The following is a 22,958-nucleotide window of genomic DNA, read 5'->3' as shown; positions in this document are numbered from 1 at the left end:
TATTAATAATACTATATTTAGCCTTTATATTCGCGATTAGCGTAAACTAAACGGAAATAATACCCGGATTTTTATAAAGGGCCTTTTAATAATCGTATCGACGGTTTATTCGAATCTTAAGGTCCGGGTTACGGTCGATAAAGCGCTTAACCCAGTGCCTACCGACGCGGTCGCCCTCGCGCGACGCGGTAAAGAGATTAATTATATCTCTCATAATATTAAAATTAAAAAGCATCCCTTAAGTATTTAAATTAAATATATAATTACGAAGCACCTCCTGTTTTATTAGATTTAATTTATATTATCGCTATCGGATTTCGCGTCGTAAGTTTCGGCTATTAATTCGGTCGCTTAACGTGGATAGAGGGATATCGTACGCTTTCGTAGCAGCTCTTTAGCTATTTTTATTCGGTCCTTTTCGTGTCGCTTAAATTATTAAAATAATATAATCTTCTTTAAATTTAATCGGTATTATAATTATTAAGTTATTACGTATTAAAGTTTAATTAAATAAGTTAATAAAAAAAGTGTCCGGCGAGGTGATAAACCACGTTATATTATTATTAATATATTAAATAAAAAAGAAAAATATAAAAAAAGTAGTAAAAGTATATATAAAAGCTCGTTATAAACCCGGTTAACGTAAAAACGAAAAAAGAAAGTAATTACGCCTTTAAAAAAAGCTAGCAGTTTAAATATAAATCTAGAAACCACAGTGCAGCAATTTAATACTGTCAGGAAGAAGGCCGATGTAGTGTAAGAATCCGTAGAATATAATAGGCATTATTGCCAGCACTTTGTTGACGTGGGTGGATATACGAAAGAGAAACCTTCTCGATGCAGTCCTTTAACGTGGGATATCCCGGACATTGCTGCTTGTGGCACCATATTTTTTCTGCATCTAATAGGGGGAACTCCGCTGGTAGCCTGAGTGGTGCTATGTTCGCGACTGTCTTGCCGAGATTGTAAACAACGAGAACAGGCTTGTAGTTCTTAGTTGTGTAACGAAGTAATTGGCGGCGCAAGAGCTCCCTAATATCTGACGCCAATATATTGAATCTTTCAGTGGTGTGGTCTTCACCTGTAGTAGTCGGAGTCGGGTTTTCCGCTTCTTCCAATAACGAACTTCGGATGTACCATTGGAAAGTCATTGTATTTGTTGTTTCTCAAGGAATCCATACAGATAAACCCAGTTGCGAGATGCCATCATCTGATGATGTTGCTGGAATTGTGTCTATCCCCAGAAACAAAAGCTTTGAGTCGTTGGCAGTCCTGACGAGTTCAACGAACTTTTCGTAGTCTTCCGCGCAGGAATCAACATATGATATTTGGCGTGACTCTCCAGCGGCACTCCTGATGAAGGGCTTGGGGCATTTTATCCAGATCTTGATGAGAACATTTTGACAAAACTCTGGTAGTACCCATCCCAAAGGGCGCAGTTGGCTGAAAGCCGAAAGCCAGTGAAAAAAGCCAATCATGATCTCAATTTTTGCTACATCACAGCGAAGGTGACAATTGAATATGATGTGATAGGGCGTCTTGCGAACATTTGTAGGGAATCTCTTTATGAACCAGCTCCCACCGTTCGTATGGCGTTTTTGGCCGCAAGCAACAAGAACCGCCGAAAGCACGTTGAAATTCAAATTTGTCTCAAAACTCACCCAATTGGATACTTCCAATATAGCCGATTGGCCATAAAGAATGCCATAAGCGCCGAGTGGCCTCGATCACGGGCCTGTGTCACCGTGTGGCGTGCTTTGTCTGGCATGTACGGTGCCGCGTTGAGGAATGCCCGGGCGACCATAAAGGGGGCAGTGACCCAACTGGGCCGCGACTTGCCGCACTCGGCTTTGAACGGCTCTACGGTACATAAAGGCGAATGATGTCCACGAGATAAAGAACACCGCCGAAGTGCACGTCATGAGGTGAACAAACCGAGGCAGATTAGTGAACGTGTGATCGGAAATGGAGGCAGAGATTAGTGATGGTATTGAGAAAAGGCTCATTAATCAGGTCCATGGCTCGGCATGTCGAGCTCCAATATCTCGTATCACGTAAACCGCAAGCTGCCGCTGCATTCCTGCGCCCGAACTCCCGCGCTGCAGATATCCGTTTGCTGCAAACACGCTAAACCCAGCCGCGACCAACCAAATATGTAGGCCTCTCGTGAAATATACCGCTTGCTAAGCTAAGACAACATTCATGAGGTCAGCGATCGCCTCGTACCGCAGAAAGTCACATGCGTATTGACACCCCTGCGTCATCGCATCGCTCTTCCTAGTGCTCTCCCCGCCAATATCTCTCTACACTGCTCCAGCCGCCCATGCGCCTCCTGCAGGAGCTCCGAATGCGACTCCGCCGCAAGGCTACCCACGGTATCCAGTAGATCAGGCAGCCCCGCCCCCAAGTTAGCCGAGGTGTTCTTGTCCAACGCGTGCAGGCCTGAGACACTCGTCAGATACTCCGCGAGGCTCATTCGCGATGGAGTGTTGGCCATAGAACGTAAGTTGTCGTGTCCCAGAGCCTGGACGAAGCACCAGATGCTTAGCGTGGCGTAGTACAGGATCCACGGGCGATGCGGGTCCGGGTCACTGCGGCACGAGTATTGCCTGTTCTGGATCAGCCCGCCAGTGCCCACGTGGTACCTCGGCCGCGGGCGCTGGAATGGATCCACGAGCACTTGGTTGAGCAGCTTGAAGGCGTGGAGCACCGCGTGGCGCGTGGATGGCTGGCTCGACCACGTCCTCATCCTGGCTACGACGTTGCCGAAGTCGCGAGCCGTGATCTTCCGCCCGAGCAACCGCTTGGCACCGGCGTACACCTGGCAGTCGACGATGTCGATGTACAGGCTGAACTGGGCGAGGTGGTAAAGGACGGCGGCGCTCTGAATCAGACCATTGGCCCCCGTCTTTGCCTCGCCGGTCGGGTTAGACTCGTTCGCCCCCATGGCCCTGTCGAAGCTGGTCTTCCACCCGTCGAAGGCTGTCAGTAGCATCTTCGACCATTTCTCTCGCCGGTCCGAGGATACGCCCCCTCCGAGCTCCAGCCAGCTCAAGTGTGTCTCTCGGTGGTTGAGATGCCACCCGACACTAAGAAGCCCGCTCATGATGATCATGCGACCGAAGGAATGTGTCTGTACTTCCTTGCCGTGGATGGCCCGTTTCAGCCCATCGAGGAACGACACCGGCTTCACGCCGTACATGCGAAAGCTCGCCTCCTGTTCGCGCACCTTCTCCGGGGTAGAGGCCAACCATAGAGTTTCGTCGCATGGCAGTGGCAAGCGTATCTCGTGAGGGGCCATGTCGGCAGTGTGGCCGAACATGGCGGCATGGATGATGTCCATCATGAAGGCTGCGTACACGACCCGGTGCATCGCTTCGGTGTCGGCCCAGCGGGACCACCATGTCTTCGCATCTGTCGCGGCCGGGTTCTCGGTTCCGCCTTGGGGTTCTGGCGGCGACTCGCTTCCAGCACGTCCAATCAGCGGACTGCCGCGCCTCAGAAGAGTCAGAGTCACGCTGTGGTAGATGTGGGCTCTTTCATGGAGCTGGCGGTTCGAGAGCATCTTCTCATAGAACTCGACAAGCAACAAGGCCTGGGCGACCCACAGCTCAGTAGGAGGGGCGGAATCATTGTCCGTAACAATCTCCCACCGGGAGTACGTGATGACCAGATCCGCGAATGGCCGATACTCCCGATAAGCGTCCGTGGGGGCTTGACTGCTGAGAGAGGCAGCGCCCAGAGCAATCATCACCATCAACAGCAGGATGGCACAGCGGTTGGACGAGAAGGTGGGCTGGTGCACGATCGGCACGCGTGGTGACACGGTCTCCCAGAACTGTCGCACACACGCCCGCATCATCTCCAGGCTTAATCCCGGCAGGTCGCCGTTAGCCCCTTGCATGACCAGACCCGGCATAAGCGCGTCGGACGACGGCTGCTTCTGCCGGAACACCTGAACCCAGCTTAGGAATTTGGCGGCGGCGCATTTCCGACATGAGATCATCCGAGGGCTCTGTAGCATGTGTCGAGGTTGACTCAATTGCGACCGACTGGTCAAGGACTCGTGGTCATAGTGGATGTTGTTGTTGAACGCCGACTCGAGACCGCCGTCGAAGAAAGGGGCGTTTGCCATGCTAATTTCACCATAAGTACGCTGAGGGTCAAATAGCCACATGGCAAAGTTGTCCCGAGTCAAGGGACTGTCATAGGGCGAGATTGGCATGGCACTGTAGGGGAGAAATGTGGTATGCTGTTGCTCGGATGCCATGGGCGGTAATGCATCGCGGCTCAGGAAGCTTGGCTTGGGGCGCATCATGTTGGCCGGGTCCATTGGTCCAGTCGGCCATGCGGTGCTTGGAAGTATCGGGGCTGGTGGGATAGGCGGAAGCGGGTGTGACTTTGGCCTTGAGACATCCGAGTCTGGTGTCAAAAGAACTGATGCATTCATAGGTGCGCTCTGTAATGATGGTTGGGGGAATGGCTGGGCAGATTGGGTCTGCCTCTCAGCTAACATGGCCGGCGACAGAGGTAACACTGGTGGCTCGAGAGGAGGGGACTCGGGCGGCATGTTGAAGCTGCTCGCGCGGTTCCTCGGCTGGTAGCTTGCAGAGTGGCGTTTCTCGTGCCTGTCGAGGAGATCTTTGCGCACGAAGGCCTGGTAGCAGCCGGCGTGCTGGCATTTGTACACCACCTTTGGGTTATCTGGATACGTATCCCAGGACGAGTCAATGATTCGCAAGCAGGTATTCACGAATCGTTTCCCCTATCTGGTGACCAAAACATATTGTAGCCCAAGAAATCAGGACTTACGATTCAATTGATGGCGCTGAAGATGCTCAGCCCTAGAGTAGACCTTGGAGCAGTCGGTACATCGAAACTTCTTCTCAGCGCCTTTGCGACTCGCGCGCTTGTAGGTGTAGCCGGGCGCACTTGGAGACTGTTGCGATCCCGTGGGTGACTCCATGACTGGGGACGGAATCATGCATTGCCGCAGAATGTCGACACGGCGAATTCCAAGATACGTATCTATGCAACACGCCGTTGAATGTAACACGCCGTTGAATCGAGTTGCAATTGAGTTATAGATAGAGTTTGGGGAGACGAGATGAGATGTAGGAGCTGTCGAGCTGTCAAGCTGATGTTCGAGAACGGAAAAGTGGGGAGGCGGACTTTCTGGGCTGGCACCGCTAGAAACGGTCGGGTTGACAGCGCGTGGGGGCTTCTGGGGGGAAGGAACCTCTGGGGAATAGCGTGGGGGCTCCCCTATTTTGGGTTGATTGGGGTGCTACAGTGTCACTGGTGCAGCTGCAGCAAGTCCCAGTGCTTTCAAGCTTTCGCCATTCATGGCCACAGTCTACAGCTCTCAGCCTACCAACGGCGTGCAGGTTATTTGGTATATCATTGGTAGAGTTTACAGGGCCTATTATCTATGTATTATATTACGTGTATTTAGAAGAAGAAGAAAATAACCAAGAACAAAGCCTCCGTGATGCCTCCCACCCAATCCGAAATGCACCAACCGCGCAGCCCAGCAGCCCCTGGCCTGATGCTTACATCCCGGTCCTGAAACCACCTTGCTAGTTGCAAGCCACCAGCTGGCGCAGTGCGACCTGGAATCCCCTCCGCGTCGCAGGGACGGCAAACCCGCTGCGCGAGCGCCTTGACGTACCGTCTGGTCTCGTCGGGGCTCATGCCCTGCATCTCCCCCTTGACCTCGCGAATGGCGCTGAGGGGCAAGCAGGTGATGGTGCTGCTCACGGCCGAGAGCACGACCCGGCGGATGCACAGGCGGCAGTGAGCCTCCACGGGGAGGATCTCCTTGATGACCTTGTCGTCCCCCCTCGCGAAGAATGGCGCAGCTCCTGGGTGTGCCCACAGGCGTACTCCCAGACGGTGGCGAAGGAAGGCATTTTTGGGTAAGTGAAGAAGGGAAAGTCTAAAAGTAAAGCGAGTGAAGATTGGAATACCTGAGAATGAATGTCTGATGCTGTCTGCTATTTTTGGCATTAGTTGCCTGACTAGGGGGTCAACTATATACATGCCAGCTTAATTTAACGGATGATCTAGAACGTTACTCATAATCTCATTGAAACAAAGAAGTCTCTTGTATAATCCTATTCTACGGGATTACTCTTTGTTCATACTTCTTTGTCGTCTGGGCTCTTTCATGTTGGATGAGCCTTCAAGAGTTCAGGTGAAGGGTTACAGCTCAAAGGATCCGGCATCTGCAAAGTCCGATCTGAAGCCTCTTGGCTGATCAATGAATCCTCATCTGCCACACAGGCCTTGTCGCACCTTCCGTCGACAATATTGGGCCTATAATCTAGCCCCTATATGTCCCTTTCCAGACCTCATCAGTTTAGGGTTGGGCATAACACATACATTAGCATAACTCGGTGGGTGAAACGTCAATATCAATCACGATGATAAACTCTCTAGCGTCTTCTCCCGACCCAGGTACTCTGATGTTAGCGTACAGGATCCGATTAAAGTAGGAGCTAGTTGCGTAGGCGTTGAACTACCGCCGGGCAACTTAGGCACCCCAAACTTCAAACCTGACAGTGGTCTATTGGGAACTAATTATCAGGGAAAACGTATCACCGCCATAATGGCCACACTTTTGTCACGGCGAAAGGCGGAGTTGTAGGAGAGTTTCTCCCTGTCGGCTCCGCGGGGAAGTTGCCGATCATGATCGGATAAGTGCCGGGAAACCTCCACACACCCCCGCTCCGCTATCGCTAACTAGGACCCTCTTGGTGATAACGCCATCTTGGCACAACCCACCGCGATATCTACAGACTACCATCCCCACCTCACTTGGTTTTTATTGCTACACAGCGCAGACGGAGTACAATATCAGCCAAGGCGGGGAATACGCGCCCTATCACGGAACCGTCCCGAAAAGGCAGGAGAGTCTGTAACGGGCAACCTCAACAGTTCAACTCCCGGGCAAAGTGATATCGGCCATTAAAAGCGATGATGCGGCTCTTGCAGATCTGGGATAGATTTGCGACTATAAGTATGACAACCTCCAACTTCATCTCCCAACCCGCCGACTCCCAGGCACCTCTAACCTCCCAATCCACCAAAATGGCCTTCCAACCCCCCTCCAACGTCGTCGTAGTCGGCGGCGGCATCGTCGGCGCCTCCCTGGCCTGGCACCTCGCCCACGAGACCAACGTGACCGTGGTCGCCGAGCACCCTGGCGGCGTCGCGACGCCCAACTCGTTCGCGTGGGTCAACGCGGCGTACGACAACCCCAAGTTCTACTACGACTTCCGCGTCCGCTCCATGAAGCACTGGGCCGAGATCGCCGAGGCTGTGCCCGGCGGCCTGCCGCTGCACTGGGGCGGCTCCGTCACCTGGAGCATGCCGCCCGACGAGCTCGAGAAGTACGAGAAGCAGCACCAGGCCTGGGGCTACGACATCGTGCGCGTCAACCGCACCGAGATCGGCGAGATCGAGCCCGGGTTCGAGCTCGAGTCCGTCCCGGAGTGGGGCCTGTTCGCCGGCGGCGAGGGCACGCTCGAGGCTAGTGTTGCTGCGCAGCAGCTGCTTGACCACGCCGTTGAGTACATGGGCGCCAAGGTCATCGTCAACACCGTCGAAGGCTTTGCCAAGAGCGACGCCGCCGAAGACGGCAGCACCAGAGTCACCGGCGTCATCACCAAGGACGGCAAGCAGATCCTGGGCGACCACGTCGTCCTCGCCGGCGGCTTGGGCAGCGTGCCGCTTTTGGCGACGGAGGAAATCAAGCTGCCGGTCAACGGCCGGCAGGGCATGCTCGTCAACTCGAAGCCCGTGGCGGAGAAGCTGCTCAACACGCTCATCAACTCGGACCAGCTGCACGTGCGCCAGACCGTCGACGAGGGCCGCATCCGCGCCGGGGCGGACTACACCGGCGGCGACCCCGGCGACAACCCGCAGGAGGACGCGGACAAGCTCTTCGAGAAGGTCAAGGATGTGCTGGTGGGCGGCGACGATCTGGAATATGATTACTACACGATTGGCACACGCCCGGACCCGGAGGATGGCATTCCCATCCTCGGCAATACGGGGTTGGAGGGCTCACGGTTGCTGTCATGCACTCCGGAGTCACCAATGCCGCTATCGTGGGCGACCTCTTGACGAAGAAGATCATGACAGGCGTCAGCGATCCTGCCCTTGTCGATTTCCAGCTGGACCGATTCAATAAGGAACAATAGATGAAACACGTATTATCGAACATAGATGCGAGATGCGTAGCGGCGTATCCAAATCCTCTATTCAATGACGTTAGAGCAGCTCCAATAATCTACTCACTTCCGCATATCTTTGGTCCCTTGGGTAGCCCCTATTCACATTCTTGCCCTCCTAGACATCATTGCTTTATTCAGCGAGCAGCGTGCCCACGCTTCAGCTTATATCCTCCCGGCATCAAGCTCTGAAAGACAGCATCCGGGTCATACTCCGCGGCAGTGTCCATCATAAACGCCCTGTTTTCCTCGCCATAGGTGGAGATGGGATCTTGGATGTGGGAGGCATGGTTCATCTCTACCCAGTGCCAATCAGCCCCCACCGACTTGACCGCGGCGGTGCAGTCCGCCAGCAGCTGGTCTGCCGCCCGGCTGACCCTGCTGTAGTCGGCAGCATCAGGGAACGCCGCCGTCAACTGGACCTCGTGCAGCCCCTCCTTGGGCGGCCGACCAATGCCGAGCACGTTACCGCCCCGAGCCGCCGATGCGTCCGTCATAAGTCTCGTGAGCGGCTGGAACGATACTGTCCATTCTAGGCCATGGACGGCTGACACTGAGGCGATGCTCGCGTTATAGGTCTTGTGTAGCTCTGCCAGGGCATCTGGGTCATTGACGACCGTGATGGAAAAGCTAATCTGTCTGCCAAATGCACATCGGCGTCAATGCATGACCATTTTCTACCTGGAAAGAAGGACCTCTGTAAAATAGAAATACGGGAGAGGAAACGAAAAATATGACATACTGAGACCCCTTTGGCGTGTTCAAGTTATAAGCATAGGACAATCCTGGTAGTGTGTTGGATGCGTTGGTGGCCCTGTACAATTCCCCTGGCAGGGACAGCAATTGGTCAAAGCCAGCTGGTGACTGCACAGTAGGGGCCGTATATACACACTGCACGTAGTAAATGTTCCCGATCATAGGGGTGTATGAGAAGGTAAGCAGCAGAGTCTCTTTCGGGTCAGGCTCCGGGCGACCTGTGAAGCCGGCAGCGGCGTCTAGAAGGCGTGGCAGTTGGCTGTCCGGGAGCGCGTAGACGACATCTGTGGTCCAGATCCGTGACGTTGTTGGCACCGTCCGGAGTACGAAATTGGTGACAATGCCAAAGTTGCCACCGCCTCCCTTCAGCGATTTCCAAAGCTTGGCATTGGTTTGCTGGCTGGCGGTGACAATGGCGCCGTTGGCGAGGACGACTTCATACTCGACAACATTGTCGCAGCAGAAGCCAGCCTCATTCGACAGCCACCCCCATCCGTTGCCCAGCGTCGAGCCCGATACCCCAACATCGTAGGACCTCCCGCCGGAAATGGCGATGCCGAGGGGGTGCAGTGCGTCATAAACGGCACCTATCCTCGACCCGCTCCCTACGGAGACCAGCTTTTTCCCCGCGAATGGTTTGATAGAATCCAAACCCCGAAGGTCAATCGTCACACCGTCTTGGATGTTTGCGAGGCCTGCCAGGGCACCATGCCCGCCACCGCGGACGGCGAACTTGCAGGCTCCAGGCACGAGAGTTTTGAGTGCCGTTGATACATCTTGAGCGGATGAGGCGCGCAAGACGCACGCTGGATACGTTGTTTGCTCCTGTGCGGACCAATACGATGCCAAGGAGCTGGAGTAAGCAGTCGAATCTGGATATAACACCTTTGATCCTAGTGAAGCTGCGAGCGATTGACACTTTGGTGTCATACGTGTTAGCAATTACGAGAAAGAAGATATCTGGAAGCTGCACTGAGTCTTACGCAGGAAACGGCTTCAGCGTATGGTATCAGGAGGCACCAAGTGGCCAAAGTTGCGGCTATGCTGCGTACCGACAGACATAAGCTGTACATGATGGTTTCACTAGCTGGAAGAAGGCGTAAATGTTCCTTGAAGATGTAATTTTGACGGCAGTTCTGCCAGAGATCAATTTGTACGCGTGTCCTGCCCCAAGGCAGCTCCTGATGTCACACGCATGTTTTGTTGGGTGCCTGGCTACTTTTAAGAGTCCCATGGGGTGGGCTTATCAAAGCATCCCTGCAACCTGAAGTTGGATACATACACTTATGTAGTACGTGGAATCAGAGACATATTTCTAAGATTATACCACAACTCGGTTGCCAATTACCACATCATCTGGTGGAAAGGAGGCGTGAAGGTTGAGGGGTAGCATTGCAGTGGGATATCCGGTTATTCCGCCGCGCCCCCAAAATGCGGGGTTTCTTGAAAAAAGGAATTGATCGTTGGCGGTGCGAAGCCCACTCCAAGAGAGGCGTGTGTGTAAGAGGGCGGGTGTGGTTCACCTGCATTCAGAACCCTGCTCTGGCTGTTGGTTCCAGTGTATTAGGATCGTGCATTGCTCCGCCACCAACGGCCTTGGCAAAGCCGGAGAGGTATGGGACTGCAAGCAAACTAGCTGTGATGGGCAGATATTGTGAGGCTTCAACAAATGAATACTAGATAACCAAAATGGTGAGCGCAGAGGGGTCTCGATACATATCAGTAGAGACATTTATGAAATATATTACTTAAGTCCATTCCCTGTTTCTTTGAGAGCTGCCATAGCGCTATCTCAAATCGGCGATATGCCAGAAAAGAAAACAAAGAGTCCAATTAAGATATGAGCCTATTGCCTATAGCTAGAACTTAATATGTACGCATTGCTTAGTCAAAGTCGTGATACCCTTCATGCCTGGACCATACATATAAACCACTGCCGCCTTTAGATCCTAGAGGTCAATCTCACAGACACATCCTGTCCCTCTTTGCGATCGGCCAGTCCTAGAACCGGCTTGCCCAGGTCGAGTTCCATCACCGTAGCGTCACCATCCAGCTCGATATCGAAACGCTGCAAAACCATCGCCACGAACATGACGGTCTCACGCTTCGCGATGAAGTGGCCAGGGCACATGGTTTTGCCACCGCCAAATGGCCGCCAGCTTGGTCCCTTGGTGAGCGCGGCGGCGCGCCCATTGAAGCGTTCTGGTCGGAAGCGCTCGACCTCGGCCCCAAAGACCGCCTCGTTGTGATGGAGTAGGCGGTAGGGTATCAGTATTTTACTTCCCTTGCGCACGAGCCGGCTACCGATGACTGTGTCTTCGGTGACAACGCGTGCAGATGCCGAATTGGAGCTCAGACGCAGTGTCTCGAACCAGGCATTCTCGAGCGTGGGACATCGCTTGTGCAGATAGTCCAAGTTGGTGATAGTGGCGCCGTGGAACGCCGAGGCGGTTTCATCGCGGATCAGGGGGATCAGAGATGGATTGTGGAGGAGATGGTATAGCAGCCAAAAAGGCCACTTTGCGGGTGTTGGTGCTAACACTGACATACGTGTTAGCCTTCAGGTAAGTCTAAATTCATTTCGTTGCAGCCTTGTCATCGAACGAATCGCAGTGGTTGCTTACACCCAGTACACAGTACACATGAAACGTGCCATGTCTTTATTCGAGATATCGAGAGCTCGGCATTCCTCCTCGATGGCTTTTGTAAACCACGCATCCCCTTGACGATCGTCTCGAGGTACCTCAAAGTAGCGCAGGAATATCTCCTGGATCCTGTCCATGGCTGCGTGCATTTTTGAACTGAAGACCCTTGGATATTGATACAACACTTGCCAGCTCAGGTCGTCATACTCGAGGAAGGTTGTGGCCATGTTTGGTTCGACTTCGCCGAGAGTACGCCCAAAGTATGCCATCTCACCGGCCCGAGTGAACAACTCCGAGCACCACTTTGCAAGTGGGACCTTGACAGCTTTCGGGTTGATGGAAGTATCGTAAGGGGCACACAGAACCTTGAGTCCCTCGAGGCGAAGATGGTTGTCAAACCAGTTCACCATAACTTCCTCCAGAAGATCGAGGTTCTGACCGGGAAACAGTTGGTGGTGGTGCATATCCCGGACGAAGTGGCCAAGTGGTTGGCCCTTGGGGTTGGCGAACCCCGCCTTGTCGGCGGGAAGAGGTGTGTGGAATACCGCATTGATAGTATGGCGACTTAGGCCGAGATATTTCATCAAACCGACAATGAATTCCTCAAATGAGAGAGACTGCGTGTTCTTATAAACCTCTGTGGTATGCGAAGGTTCTGTGATGACGCAGAATGTTGAGCCGAAGGCGGTTATGGTAAATGGATCTCGATTGTTTCCGAAATACTGGCTAGACGGGAAGTGTGTGTAAGCCAGGGAACGCACTCGGACTCTGAATCATTGTGATATACGCCTTACCTTGCCTTGGCCAATAGACGACTAGAGTTATGAAAAAAGGGGAACCCATGGCCTGCAATTCCGTCAGTGGTTTTTTTGGCCAAAAGTGAAAATCTTGATCTGACCTAGAACTAAAAGAATTTCAGCATTTGGATGATGTGATCAAGGGGGAATGATGCCTTTACCTGGAATCCAGCATGGAAACTCCTTCGGCTCATTGGGGTGAAGAATAGGGTACACAGTAAATTTCCACACTCTCCATGACAGCAAAAGCAGTATGACAGTGAAAACATAGCTAGAAAGCACAGTATGACCCAGTGCTAACAAGCTCTGCCAAGCGGCGTATAGCTTACTGTCTGATAGATCCATGACGACCTCACGGGTTCAATGAAAAGGGTATGAGAAGTCGTTTCAAGGTTTGAGCAGCGACAGTAGAAATATCTGAGAAAGTGCAAAGCTAAACCTGATTCTCGGAATAGAGGTGGTAAAGGCTTCGCTCAACAGTGACATGAATGCTCCATCCATCATTCTATACTATCCAACGACCAAATGCGAAGATGAAGCCGGATGTGACAAACCCCATACGCTGCCAACCCAACACTACCCCCATCTCATTTTGTGTTACTTCTTTTTGCTCAGCTTCATCTTAAAGTTAGTCCCATGGAACCAGAAATACAACAGCATAAGCATGCCTCGATCCAGTTAAAAATTGGGCGGGTAAGTTCTGGTGCAACCCTCCAACCTAATAGTATATCCAGGAAAGGAGGCATTGTTAACAATGTTTGATGCAGAAATACCATGCTGCATGGTTGTAATCTGTTAGACGGGTCCAACGTATGGTCACAGGTCCTACGTTACCGATTTGAGGTGCTGAAGCCGATGACTGTATGAAGGGCGTGTTGATATCCTGTTGATCGGTCCCGGTAGCGTTGGTTACGCCTGCAGCTGCTAACGAAGCGTGTGATTTCTGCTACTACCCAAGGAATGTCGAATACGAACGCATCATTTCAGCTGCATGCGACTTAAACGGATGAAATTACTGCAAGGAAACGCTTGCTGCGAACAGGTGATGAGGGCGGCAGGCCCATCCTTGCGTAGGACCTATATGAATGAGATCATGTAAAGTCGTGCAAGCATACAGAGTTGTAATATGTCCACGCTTTGATGGATGCATGGCTCACTTGGCCAGCCGGAAGGTCTTCATCTCCTAAACAGTATGATGCCGAGAACGTTGAAATGATCCGCGGATCAATTTAAGCGAATCATGATTAAGAAATGCTTGGAGAGATTCTCCGGTCGATCTTGGCGGCAGCAGGAGGTCGCACAACGTCAAGGGTTGCATTCGATGACCCAACCAGTCGTAACGTTGAATTGCTGGGGGTACCATGGATAGCGAACCGATCGATGCATCACTCACCTTAGCCATACCGAAGCACATCACCACACGCGTTACATTTGATATGCGTGGATTGCATATGTAGGCCCCAACTAGGCATAACACGACCGAGCAGGGGATCGAGCCAAGCCGTCTGCGTAAGTGGTGGCGGCTGCTGGGGACCGATTTTCTGGTCATACAATCCTGCCGGAGCAAAGCACCGAAAGTCCATACACACGTCGGGTAATATGTGCGTATAAGTCCATTGATCGCATCGGTAGGGATAAGCCATCGTTAATTCCGTAGGATTCTGCAAGTCAAAGGTACGAAACGGGCCGCAATTGCAGATTACGTACTTAATATGGTACATGCAACAGCAGAGGGCAACCAACAATAATTTCGATCTTCATTTCCACTGGGTGAGTATGGTATCTTGCTCCTCCAACTCCGCGTACTTGACGCTATCCCTCCACACCATAAGCCGTTTTTGTACATCCGCAGCTTCGGGTACCACATCCGCCACCTCTGACCCATTGAGAAGCTTGCCCCTTACTTCATCTCCGGCCTCGAACGCAGCCGCCAGCACGTCCCCCGCAGACTTGCGGATCGTCCGGACGTGCCCGTTCCGGTCGAGCCAAGTAAGGAACAGGGCAAGTATAGGCACAACGATTGGCCAGAGCAGCACACGGGTGAACCAGTTGCTCCGACGAGTGAGACCCGTACCCATAGCGCCGGGGTCGATTCCAGCAATTGACACCCTCTTCAAGACTGGGTCAGCATCAAGCCGGCGCTGAAGCTCTGCTACCATCATCACGGCGCACATCTTGGCCACACCATACCGGCGTGTACCGGCGTGTCTGGCGAGGACAGCGTCCCCGTTTGTGCTCCATTGTCCATGAACAATTGCATCAAGATTATCTTGGCGGAAGAAAATCTTCCACTTGTCTTCCTTGTAATGCCCGTCAAGTAGGTGGTGAGGGTGCTCTACACTACGAGTCTGTTAGCTCCGAAACGACAAAAGATCTTCGAAGGAGGACAGCGGTTGTAGCGGTCATTCACCTACTCGTACGAACTGCTACCAACCACGACGATTCTACCCAATTCTTGGTCCATGCTTTCCAGCAGCATCATAGTTAGCAGCCAATGCCCCAGGTAGTTGGCTACAAATGCCGTGTCAAACCCCTCATCAGTCCACGAATGCTCTCCCGCATCCATATATCCGGCGCCCAAGATGAGCGCACGAATGGGCGCTACCTCGCCCCCGCAATGCGGGCCTGGAGATCCTGGGCGATCCCGCGCACGTCGGGGAGTCGAGCCAGATCTAGCGAGATGATTTGGTAGGAATATGAGTTGGGTGCGTTTGCGAGTGTGGCTTTGAGCGCAGTGGCATGTTGGGCGTCGCGAACGAAGTAGATACCGTGGTATCGCAAAAGTTCTGGTGTGGTGATGATGCGGCGAACAATACCACACCCGAGGCCGCCGTTGGCCCCTGTCAAGAGGATGCTGCCCTTGAGGAGCTCCATCTGGCCTATGTTGGTGTCCCTTCTAGTGGCAAAGTAGATAGCAATCAAGCAATTCCAAACGGGTTGGATACTGATGGTCCAAGATGGCAGGATGTCCGGTGTTATTTGACCAAATCCGAAGTTCAACCCCGCACGACTACCCTTGTTGTTGGGCGGCTACCTGGTCCTTCCGGTTGATCCCTTGCCTGAGTGTCTAGCGACAACTGAGGTAGGACCAACTTTATGGCATGGCACCCTTGAGATGGTTCTTCATGTATGCACAGCCTTCCTATGTTAACTGCAATTTTGATAACAATCTAGCTGGGAAGTCCTACGCCGGAGGTGGGGATCAAGGAGAACGTGTCTGCAGCACCCCTGCTGCATTAGACACCAGTTTAGGCAGGGAACTACACCTAAGCGAGCTTACCTGCACATCATGCCACTCGTCATGCATGTTGGCTCATATCCGGCTCGGGACGAAACCTCAGACGGAGTTATAGCATCTGGGTAGAAATCAGCCCATCTATCTTCAGCGGCATGAAGAGCATGCATGTTTATTCGGATGCGACTCTTTACATAATGATGCTTCCATTGATAACGGAATATCTCAGCGAATGGTCACACACCCTTGTCCACTCGAGATCCATCCACATTCATACTTATGTATTCGGAATTACATCAAGGTAGTCCAAGAATAGAGTAAATACAATCCCCAGCTTCTCAACCAAGAGACCTGCTCCATCACACGAGTCGGTCTGTAGAATCCCGTCCCCTTCTGAGCTGCGAAACCGTCACTGTTTTGACCACACCGTTGTATCCATGTTCGCCCCCTCTATCATCCCGAGCGTCATCCTGACTACGGTCGTACAAGGCGGTAGCAACTGAGTTTGCAGGCCTTGGGTCGGTCAGCTCCCAGCCATTCTTCGGCTGGGCGCCCGGATCTGCACGCGGAGACCCAAAAGTCCAGAGCGGCCGGCCTCGGTGAGTTTTCGAGCTTCCCTCTGAGCTCTGTCTACCGCTCTGCGTCGATCGGAACACGGACCGAATGGAAACCCATGCTTCTGTTTTAGCTATGTGCGCCTTGAAGTAGTTGGCCAGCGCTGGCCCGGAGCCAACAATAAGAGCAACGCTATTTTCCGCCACGCTGAACGATGGGTGGTTAGAAATGTAAGCTTTTGGTTGTCCTTTATCTTTCGGAACGGTGAACTGAAACTACTCACTTGGAAATTGCTACTGAGGCTTGGTACCATGTGCTATCAGATGCACCTATGAGCAGCTCAATGCGGTAGGCCATCGCTACTATACCGGCAACAACTCCCCTGTATCGGTCAGCGAAACCCCCAATGATGAAGCCCATGTCAGTGCTGTGCTTACATGAGAGCCATCCCGAATACGGCCATCAGCTGGAAGCGCTTGGAGGCAGACATGGACAATTGTCGGATCACAGGCAGCGGCAGGACGAAGATGTACACATCAAGAATCACGGATGCGATACCTGTGGCAACTGCCCAGGGGAGTAGCGGCTGAGCCCTGTTGGGGTCGGTTATAGATTCCCAAGGCTGGCCCGCGTGTGGCGCGTTGTAGTAGCTGGCCATAGGGATGAAGGGGATAAATATCATGGTATTGGCTGCCAAACCAACGCAGACAGCAATACGAACATCGCGCTTGATTCCAAATATGTCCAAGTAAAGCAAGAGAATTGCCGCCTTTGACAGCAACAGGGTGGTCCCGAATGTGAGTACTTGAGCGTACAGGCGTTTCAGGTAGCTCGCATCAAACCAGCATACTGGGAGGTCCCACTGGTGGCGGTTGTATCTGTGTACTGAGGAATATGATAATCAGCGGCGCGTTGTATCCGCGGAAAGGTGATAGATATACGTACGCGACATAATGATGCCGACATTGGCGGCATGAAAGAAAAGGGCAACAACAGCAACGTCTTTAGATGTCTCTTGTAAGCTTAGGCCGCGATCCTTTGGGGTATCTAAGGAATCACTTACGATCTGACCACCTGAGTCTATGTCTATTAGTCCAAGTCCGAATGACGACGGTGATGCATGACAAGGCTAATAGGATGGACGATATCACCAGAGTTGTGATCGAGAGAGAAACAGGGTCAGTGAGATTAGAAGCAGTCTGAGAATCCGGAGGTGTGGTGGCTGGAACAGCACACAGGTCTATGCCAGGCGGTAGAGAGTCCATGGTAATTGTGGATGATACCGTTCCAGCAACAATGCCAGTCAGAAAGAAACGACAGGGCTTTTGACTTTTATCATTAACCACCAGAGGCCAACATATGGACTTTACTCCTGGTAATTGCGTGCCAATACGATCAAGTAAGCAGGGACTGCCAGGAAGGTAATTTGATGCATGCTGTCAACTTTCACAAAGGATTTGGCCAAGACACGGGAGCCGGGGAACGCGTGTTGGGGGTGGGGTCTGGCTTGAACTGACCTGGCAAGGGGTGTCACATCGTGTGCGTACTTCGTGATATCAGTATGCACGTTGGTTGTTGGTTTGTGAATTATGCAGTCAGCAATATTACGACCTAAGTAACTGCCAAGCAACGGGCCGAATGCCGCCCCCGGACGCCCTCTAAAGTTCCCGTATCTTCAACATCCCGGCTTATGTCTCGTAAGCTGGGGTTACAATGGTTGCAGCCAACTTGATACTACGTCTTGGTGTGATTATGGGTTACCATTCGCCCTATCCACGGAGGATTCATGAGGCAATAATGTTGGAAATATTTCACGGAAACACTTCACTCAATGCATCAACCCCCGGCGTGAAGACCGAAATTAGAAGTCCAGTGTAAATAATGTATCGTAAGGTGGGCTCTTGGTATCCGACAATTAAGATTGCACAACTGTGACTTCAAATACAATTGCCTCCAGACAGATAGCGTGACGAAGCATTGGTTGGAATGAGAAGTCTAAAGCTATGTAGGGCTGCCTTGATTTTAAGCGCCGGAACTTGGTATATCAGCCGTCTTGATTACTCCGACATTCATGGCAGATTACGAAGAACAATAAACTCTATGCATCACCATGAGCCGTTTCATGTCGTCTCTTTTGCTAATTGTCGGGCTTATTGCTGTGGCCCTGATTCGATACATCCGGTCTGTTCGGAATTACCACAAGGCCCGCAAGAATCATGGTAGTGGTCAACTTCCACCCCCTATCCAGCTTTCGTCCCTTTTCTGGGGAATGCCCTTTCCTTTGCCTGGGACACTGGAAAGTTCTTGGGACTTGCTACGTAAGAGCAGAAGACTATATCACCCCTGCCAGCAGCTCTTTAGAAGGACATTTCACTGATGTAATGGCAACGGCCTATAGGTCCTATGAAGGTTCATTGACTTCGACCATGATATCCCTACTAGGGACTGATGTCTACGTCTTTCAAGGCCAGGAAACAATATCTCGCATCATCAGGCATCCAAATCTTTCCAGCCCTATGGCGTTATATGTCTTTGGGCAGCGTTTCATGTTCGGCATGCCAAAGAGGGGCGTCTCGGCATACATCGCCGATGACTCGGGACCTTCAGCTAAGCCTCTCCCGGGGAGTCATGTAGCGCCCGAAAGACGTGTTGACTACTTGCTCCACAAGGCCTTCAATCAGGCCTGGGCAGGTCGCTCAATGCCAATGGTGTCTCGGAGGTTCATGGATCTGCTGGTCTCGCATACAGACAGTCTGGGTATCAAGGAGGATTGGACCGACATAGGCGACTTTTACAAATTCTTCGGAAAGCCAGTCAGCACTGCAGTAACCGAGGCAATCTTCGGCCCCTCGCTCCTCCAACTCAATCCGGACCTTATCGAGAACTCTTGGTCATTCGATAAGGTCTTGCCTTTGGCTGTTTTGCCAAGTTCCTTCATTTTTGATGTCTCGTCCCTACCGTTTGAGAAAAACACTGTCGGAGCAGATTCAGAGATGGTATGTCTATGCCCGGCAGCGGTTTACAGAATCTAGCATTTATCCAGACGGGGACGGGGACCCTTTCTGGGGATCGGAGATTATACGACATCTGCAACAAGAGCTGCTCCAGCATGGCAGCCGGGGGTTCATCGACGACGAATGTCTTGCAGCCCATGACATGGGCTTGATCTGGGGGGTAAGTGGCTGTCTCACTTCACTGAGCGCTCGTCCACCCGGGGTTTACGCTAATACGGACCACCTCCCTAGGGCGAACTCCAATGTTATTGCGGCTGCAATGCTCGCGGCTTTCCACGTGTTCCAAGATTTGACGCTACTCCGTCGTGTACGTGATGAGATTGAGAGCAGCTTTCCCCAACCGTTTTCCATGGATGACGTTACCTACAAGCAGCTATGGGAGTTGCCGCTTCTATCATCAATCCATGCGGAGGTGTTACGACTCTATGTGAATGTTTTCCTCATGTTCAGCTCGCCGCATGAGGATGTGGATCTTGGTCGCTGGCGGCTCCCCAAAGGCAAAACGGCATTGGTCAGCACCGCCATTGCACATCGAAACGAGTCCATCTGGAATACGAAAGACGGGATGCACCCCTCGACACCTTCTGGGCCGACCGCTTCATTGTAGATCCCTCTGATCCATCCAGTGGGGCTTTGAAACAGGGTATGAAAGCGGAACATAACGATATGGAGGGCGATAGAGCGTACTTTTCTACTCAGGGACTGGATGGTTCATGGGTTCCCTTTGGCGGTAAGTTGCTGACAGAACAAGAAATCATGCATTGATCTCTGCCTAACTTATACGTTACCTATAGGAGGGCCTACAATGTGCCCTGGTCGGTTCATTGCCAAGACTGTCATGATGTCTACATGTGCTCTGCTAGTAAGCAGATACGACGTTCAAATTTTGACCGCCCCGATAAAGATAGCCCCCATGCGATTTGGACTCGGGGTGGCAAAGCCGAGAGACCCCATTGCGGTGCGCATCAGGAAGAGAGTTCAGGGCCCTGTTTGAAGAAGTGTATGGTACCTGTAAACCATTTATACCTGTAAACCATTTACACGTCATATCTTTTGTTTTTTCAAAAGTGAAATTCGATCTCTGTGCCGGTCTTATTCATAGCGAGTAGTAATCCTCACTTGTCTATGACCACATCATCCGCTCATCTGTCTAATATGTGCTAAGTTCGAACTAACTTGCCGCTCCTTAGAAACCGGCCGTACTTATATATATTCTATATAAGTTGATCTGTGCTGAGGATGGACAACACCATATGACCTTGTCATGGGCGCAGGGCACGTGCAGTTGCACACTAACGTTGAATGTGCGTTGATGGTCGCTCATGCGACTGAGCGAGATTCGTTGTCTTGAGAATACCTCGTTCGTCTTCCGCCAGATGTTTCCCAACCGGCTTGTGGTCGTGCGCAGCAGAAAACTGTGTCTCTCGGACAAGACTCGTCTCATCCATCTCGTAGTAGTACGATCGGCCTCGGCGGGTCTCGCTATGCTTGCCACGAAAAGGGGCATACGGCGCGGGTGTATTGGACTGGGCATCCTTGCTGGCGCAGCTGCTACTTCCGTGCCGGAGCTTTGAGAGGAGGCTCTGGCAGAAAGCCGAAGTCGAAGCTTTCCTCTTGATGAGACCAGCGAAACCGGGCATGCTGGCGACAATCAGCGCCACGTTGTGTTCGACCATACTACGGTAGGTATGGTAAGATACTATTGCTGGCTTGATTGCAAATACACCATAGAAGTCACTCACATCCAAATGAATAGATTCGCCTGTTGCCAAGTGGAATCTCCCGACCACCCAAAAAGGACGATGAATCTCCATGTGCAGGAGGCCACGCTCGACATAATACCACTAAGGACCCCGTCAGCACTTTTTTATCGGTAGGCTATCTCAAGGATGACCAACTGCTAGTCCAATAGAGAATGTTGGCGGATGGGAAGGACTAAGTCGAAGATCAACAGAAAAGGGGTAGGCTCACAATAGGGCGACGGTAAAGACTGAGAGCAGCTGGAACTTCTTCTTCCTGCTGACTTGGAGCTTGCGAAGAACTAATATCGGAATAACAAAGATGTATGAATCTAGCAAGATGGATCCGACTCCGTGGACGGGCGCGTAGAAGGATATGTTTTGAGGCCTGCCGTTGGTGGCCAGGTCCGCCCAGCTTTCGTTTGAGCGAGGGGTCATGCACACGGCGACCACGATTGGATGAGGCAGGTAGAGCGCCCCCATCAAGATGATGCCCGCAGTGATGGCGTGGCGCGTTGCTCGGCTGGTTGCAAAGAGCTGTAAATACAGGAACAGGATAGGCGATTTGGTAGTGAACTGCGTTATCCCCAGCAGCAGGTTTTGCGAGAAGAGAAGCTACACAGCGTGTTGAGTTAGCTTCCTGCGACGGGCACACTCAGCTCCCGATATCAAAGCTACCTTCCATGTGTAATCTGCGATGTAGCAGCAGGCAGGCAGGTCCCACGCATGCCGGGTCAACTTATTGCACTAGGCGATGGTTAGTAAGAGTTCATGGCACCTTGAAAAATCTGTTCTTACTAGCCAGGACAGTGCCAGTATAGCCGACGCTCAGAACGAAGCCGGTGATGGTAAGATCTTTCGTTGTCTTTTAGCATCATGAAGGCGCTGGAGATATTGAGTGGGGTTCAACCGACAGTCGGAAATTTTCAAATGACCCCAAGCATTGCATAACCTTCCGATGACAAGAGTTGTAGACAGTGAAGTCAGTAAAATGCCCACTCCAAGGGTTGCGCTTGAAAGATCAGGCGGGTTGTTGAAATTAGGCGTCACTCCGCTCGGCACAGGACCAACCGGGATGGAGCAAAGATCAGTACCTGGCGGGATAGACATGTCGTTTGGTGGTGATACGGATGTATGAATCTGTTTCCAGTGAAGCAAAGGTTACACAAAGTTATGTATAGGTCAAGAAGGCGTGCAGACCCAGCATTACGTGGGGGCTAGGTGAACCAATGGAAGAAGATGAAAAAGACGACGCGGAACTCAAGCCAGGCATCATAATCCTTCTTATCTGCATCGATCAGCCTCTTTTTCACCGGCGCTTATACTATCCAGTTTATAACATCAGGTCTCAGAGTCTTTGTAGCTCTCACTTTGTACTAGGCACTTGGACCAAATGATTACTGAGGACACGATGTTATGTTCGGTTGTATTGTGTTGGTGATGGCACTCGTCACAACGCATCGGACCCAACGTCCATTGTGCTGGGATGATTGGAATGAGCAAAGCCAACACAAGTGGTGAGCGGCGCAGTAAATTACATATATCCCGTTTGCCCAATGATCAGTCTGATGTTTGGGGGTGTGGCTGCAGGGATCATATGTCGTTACATCGGGCGCGGGGCAGCTCTCGGTTGCGTCATGCATGAAGCCGCTTTCAGAACATCACGGCGGTATCACTCCAAGGGACCACACTCGATCTCCAGATCATGGACTGAGGTGCTGCTTCGTCCAGCAACTTGCATTCCCACTCCTGCAGGACGATAATGAGATAAAATGTAGTAATAGAGTGGCTTGTGTATCAGCTATTCGATATCTTCGCCGACGACCCTATGACGTTCTGTCAATGCCTTTTCCCGGTGTTGCTATTATCAAGGAGCTCAAGAATATAAGGTAACGCAGTACGTCAGCTCTAATGCCAGTAGATTTAGGATGATATCCCAGGGATATCAGAAGCCTCGAAACAACCGCTAACTCAGTAAAG

General features: G+C 51.9%; 8 protein-coding genes across 8 annotated transcripts; 2 read left to right on the top strand and 6 right to left on the bottom strand.

Annotated features, from left to right (window-relative positions):
• Positions 1-2,260: 2,260 nt before the first annotated feature.
• Positions 2,261-5,912, bottom strand: PG997_013377 (uncharacterized protein; the record flags this gene model as incomplete). Its single annotated transcript, XM_066817691.1, has 4 exons — positions 2,261-4,704; positions 4,813-5,287; positions 5,557-5,842; positions 5,887-5,912. The coding sequence occupies 4 exons, from the start codon at positions 5,910-5,912 to the stop codon at positions 2,261-2,263; spliced, it is 3,231 nt and encodes a 1,076-aa protein (XP_066663383.1).
• Positions 5,913-7,092: 1,180 nt separating this feature from the next.
• Positions 7,093-8,130, top strand: PG997_013376 (FAD dependent oxidoreductase; the record flags this gene model as incomplete). Its single annotated transcript, XM_066817690.1, has 1 exon — positions 7,093-8,130. One exon carries the CDS (start codon positions 7,093-7,095, stop codon positions 8,128-8,130), a length of 1,038 nt encoding a protein of 345 aa, XP_066663382.1.
• Positions 8,131-8,374: 244 nt separating this feature from the next.
• Positions 8,375-10,066, bottom strand: PG997_013375 (uncharacterized protein; the record flags this gene model as incomplete). Its single annotated transcript, XM_066817689.1, has 3 exons — positions 8,375-8,867; positions 9,076-9,911; positions 10,046-10,066. 3 exons carry the CDS (start codon positions 10,064-10,066, stop codon positions 8,375-8,377), a joined length of 1,350 nt encoding a protein of 449 aa, XP_066663381.1.
• Positions 10,067-10,935: 869 nt separating this feature from the next.
• On the bottom strand, positions 10,936-12,780 carry PG997_013374 (cytochrome p450; the record flags this gene model as incomplete). Its single annotated transcript, XM_066817688.1, has 5 exons — positions 10,936-11,551; positions 11,618-12,364; positions 12,433-12,484; positions 12,537-12,542; positions 12,597-12,780. 5 exons carry the CDS (start codon positions 12,778-12,780, stop codon positions 10,936-10,938), a joined length of 1,605 nt encoding a protein of 534 aa, XP_066663380.1.
• Positions 12,781-14,192: 1,412 nt separating this feature from the next.
• Positions 14,193-15,840, bottom strand: PG997_013373 (Protochlorophyllide reductase A- chloroplastic; the record flags this gene model as incomplete). Its single annotated transcript, XM_066817687.1, has 3 exons — positions 14,193-14,775; positions 15,041-15,331; positions 15,716-15,840. 3 exons carry the CDS (start codon positions 15,838-15,840, stop codon positions 14,193-14,195), a joined length of 999 nt encoding a protein of 332 aa, XP_066663379.1.
• A 189-nt stretch (positions 15,841-16,029) lies between these two features.
• PG997_013372 (uncharacterized protein) lies at positions 16,030-17,490 on the bottom strand (the record flags this gene model as incomplete). Its single annotated transcript, XM_066817686.1, has 5 exons — positions 16,030-16,432; positions 16,509-16,607; positions 16,663-17,110; positions 17,171-17,227; positions 17,289-17,490. The coding sequence occupies 5 exons, from the start codon at positions 17,488-17,490 to the stop codon at positions 16,030-16,032; spliced, it is 1,209 nt and encodes a 402-aa protein (XP_066663378.1).
• Positions 17,491-18,335: 845 nt separating this feature from the next.
• Positions 18,336-20,101, top strand: PG997_013371 (uncharacterized protein; the record flags this gene model as incomplete). The annotated part of the gene is given in 5 exon segments (XM_066817685.1): positions 18,336-18,406; positions 18,579-19,221; positions 19,241-19,842; positions 19,866-19,969; positions 20,034-20,101. Coding segments are annotated over 5 exon segments (1,488 nt in total), but the record flags the coding sequence as incomplete, so codon positions are not given.
• Positions 20,102-20,531: 430 nt separating this feature from the next.
• PG997_013370 (uncharacterized protein) lies at positions 20,532-20,879 on the bottom strand (the record flags this gene model as incomplete). The annotated part of the gene is made up of 1 exon (XM_066817684.1): positions 20,532-20,879. One exon carries the CDS (start codon positions 20,877-20,879, stop codon positions 20,532-20,534), a length of 348 nt encoding a protein of 115 aa, XP_066663376.1.
• Positions 20,880-22,958: the final 2,079 nt, after the last annotated feature.

Source organism: Apiospora hydei, assembly GCF_038363865.1.
Source record: "Apiospora hydei strain CBS 114990 chromosome Unknown utg000009l_segment0_segment0, whole genome shotgun sequence".
Classification (NCBI taxonomy): Eukaryota; Fungi; Ascomycota; class Sordariomycetes; order Amphisphaeriales; family Apiosporaceae; genus Apiospora; species Apiospora hydei.
This window is presented reverse-complemented; position numbering and strand designations above follow the sequence as displayed.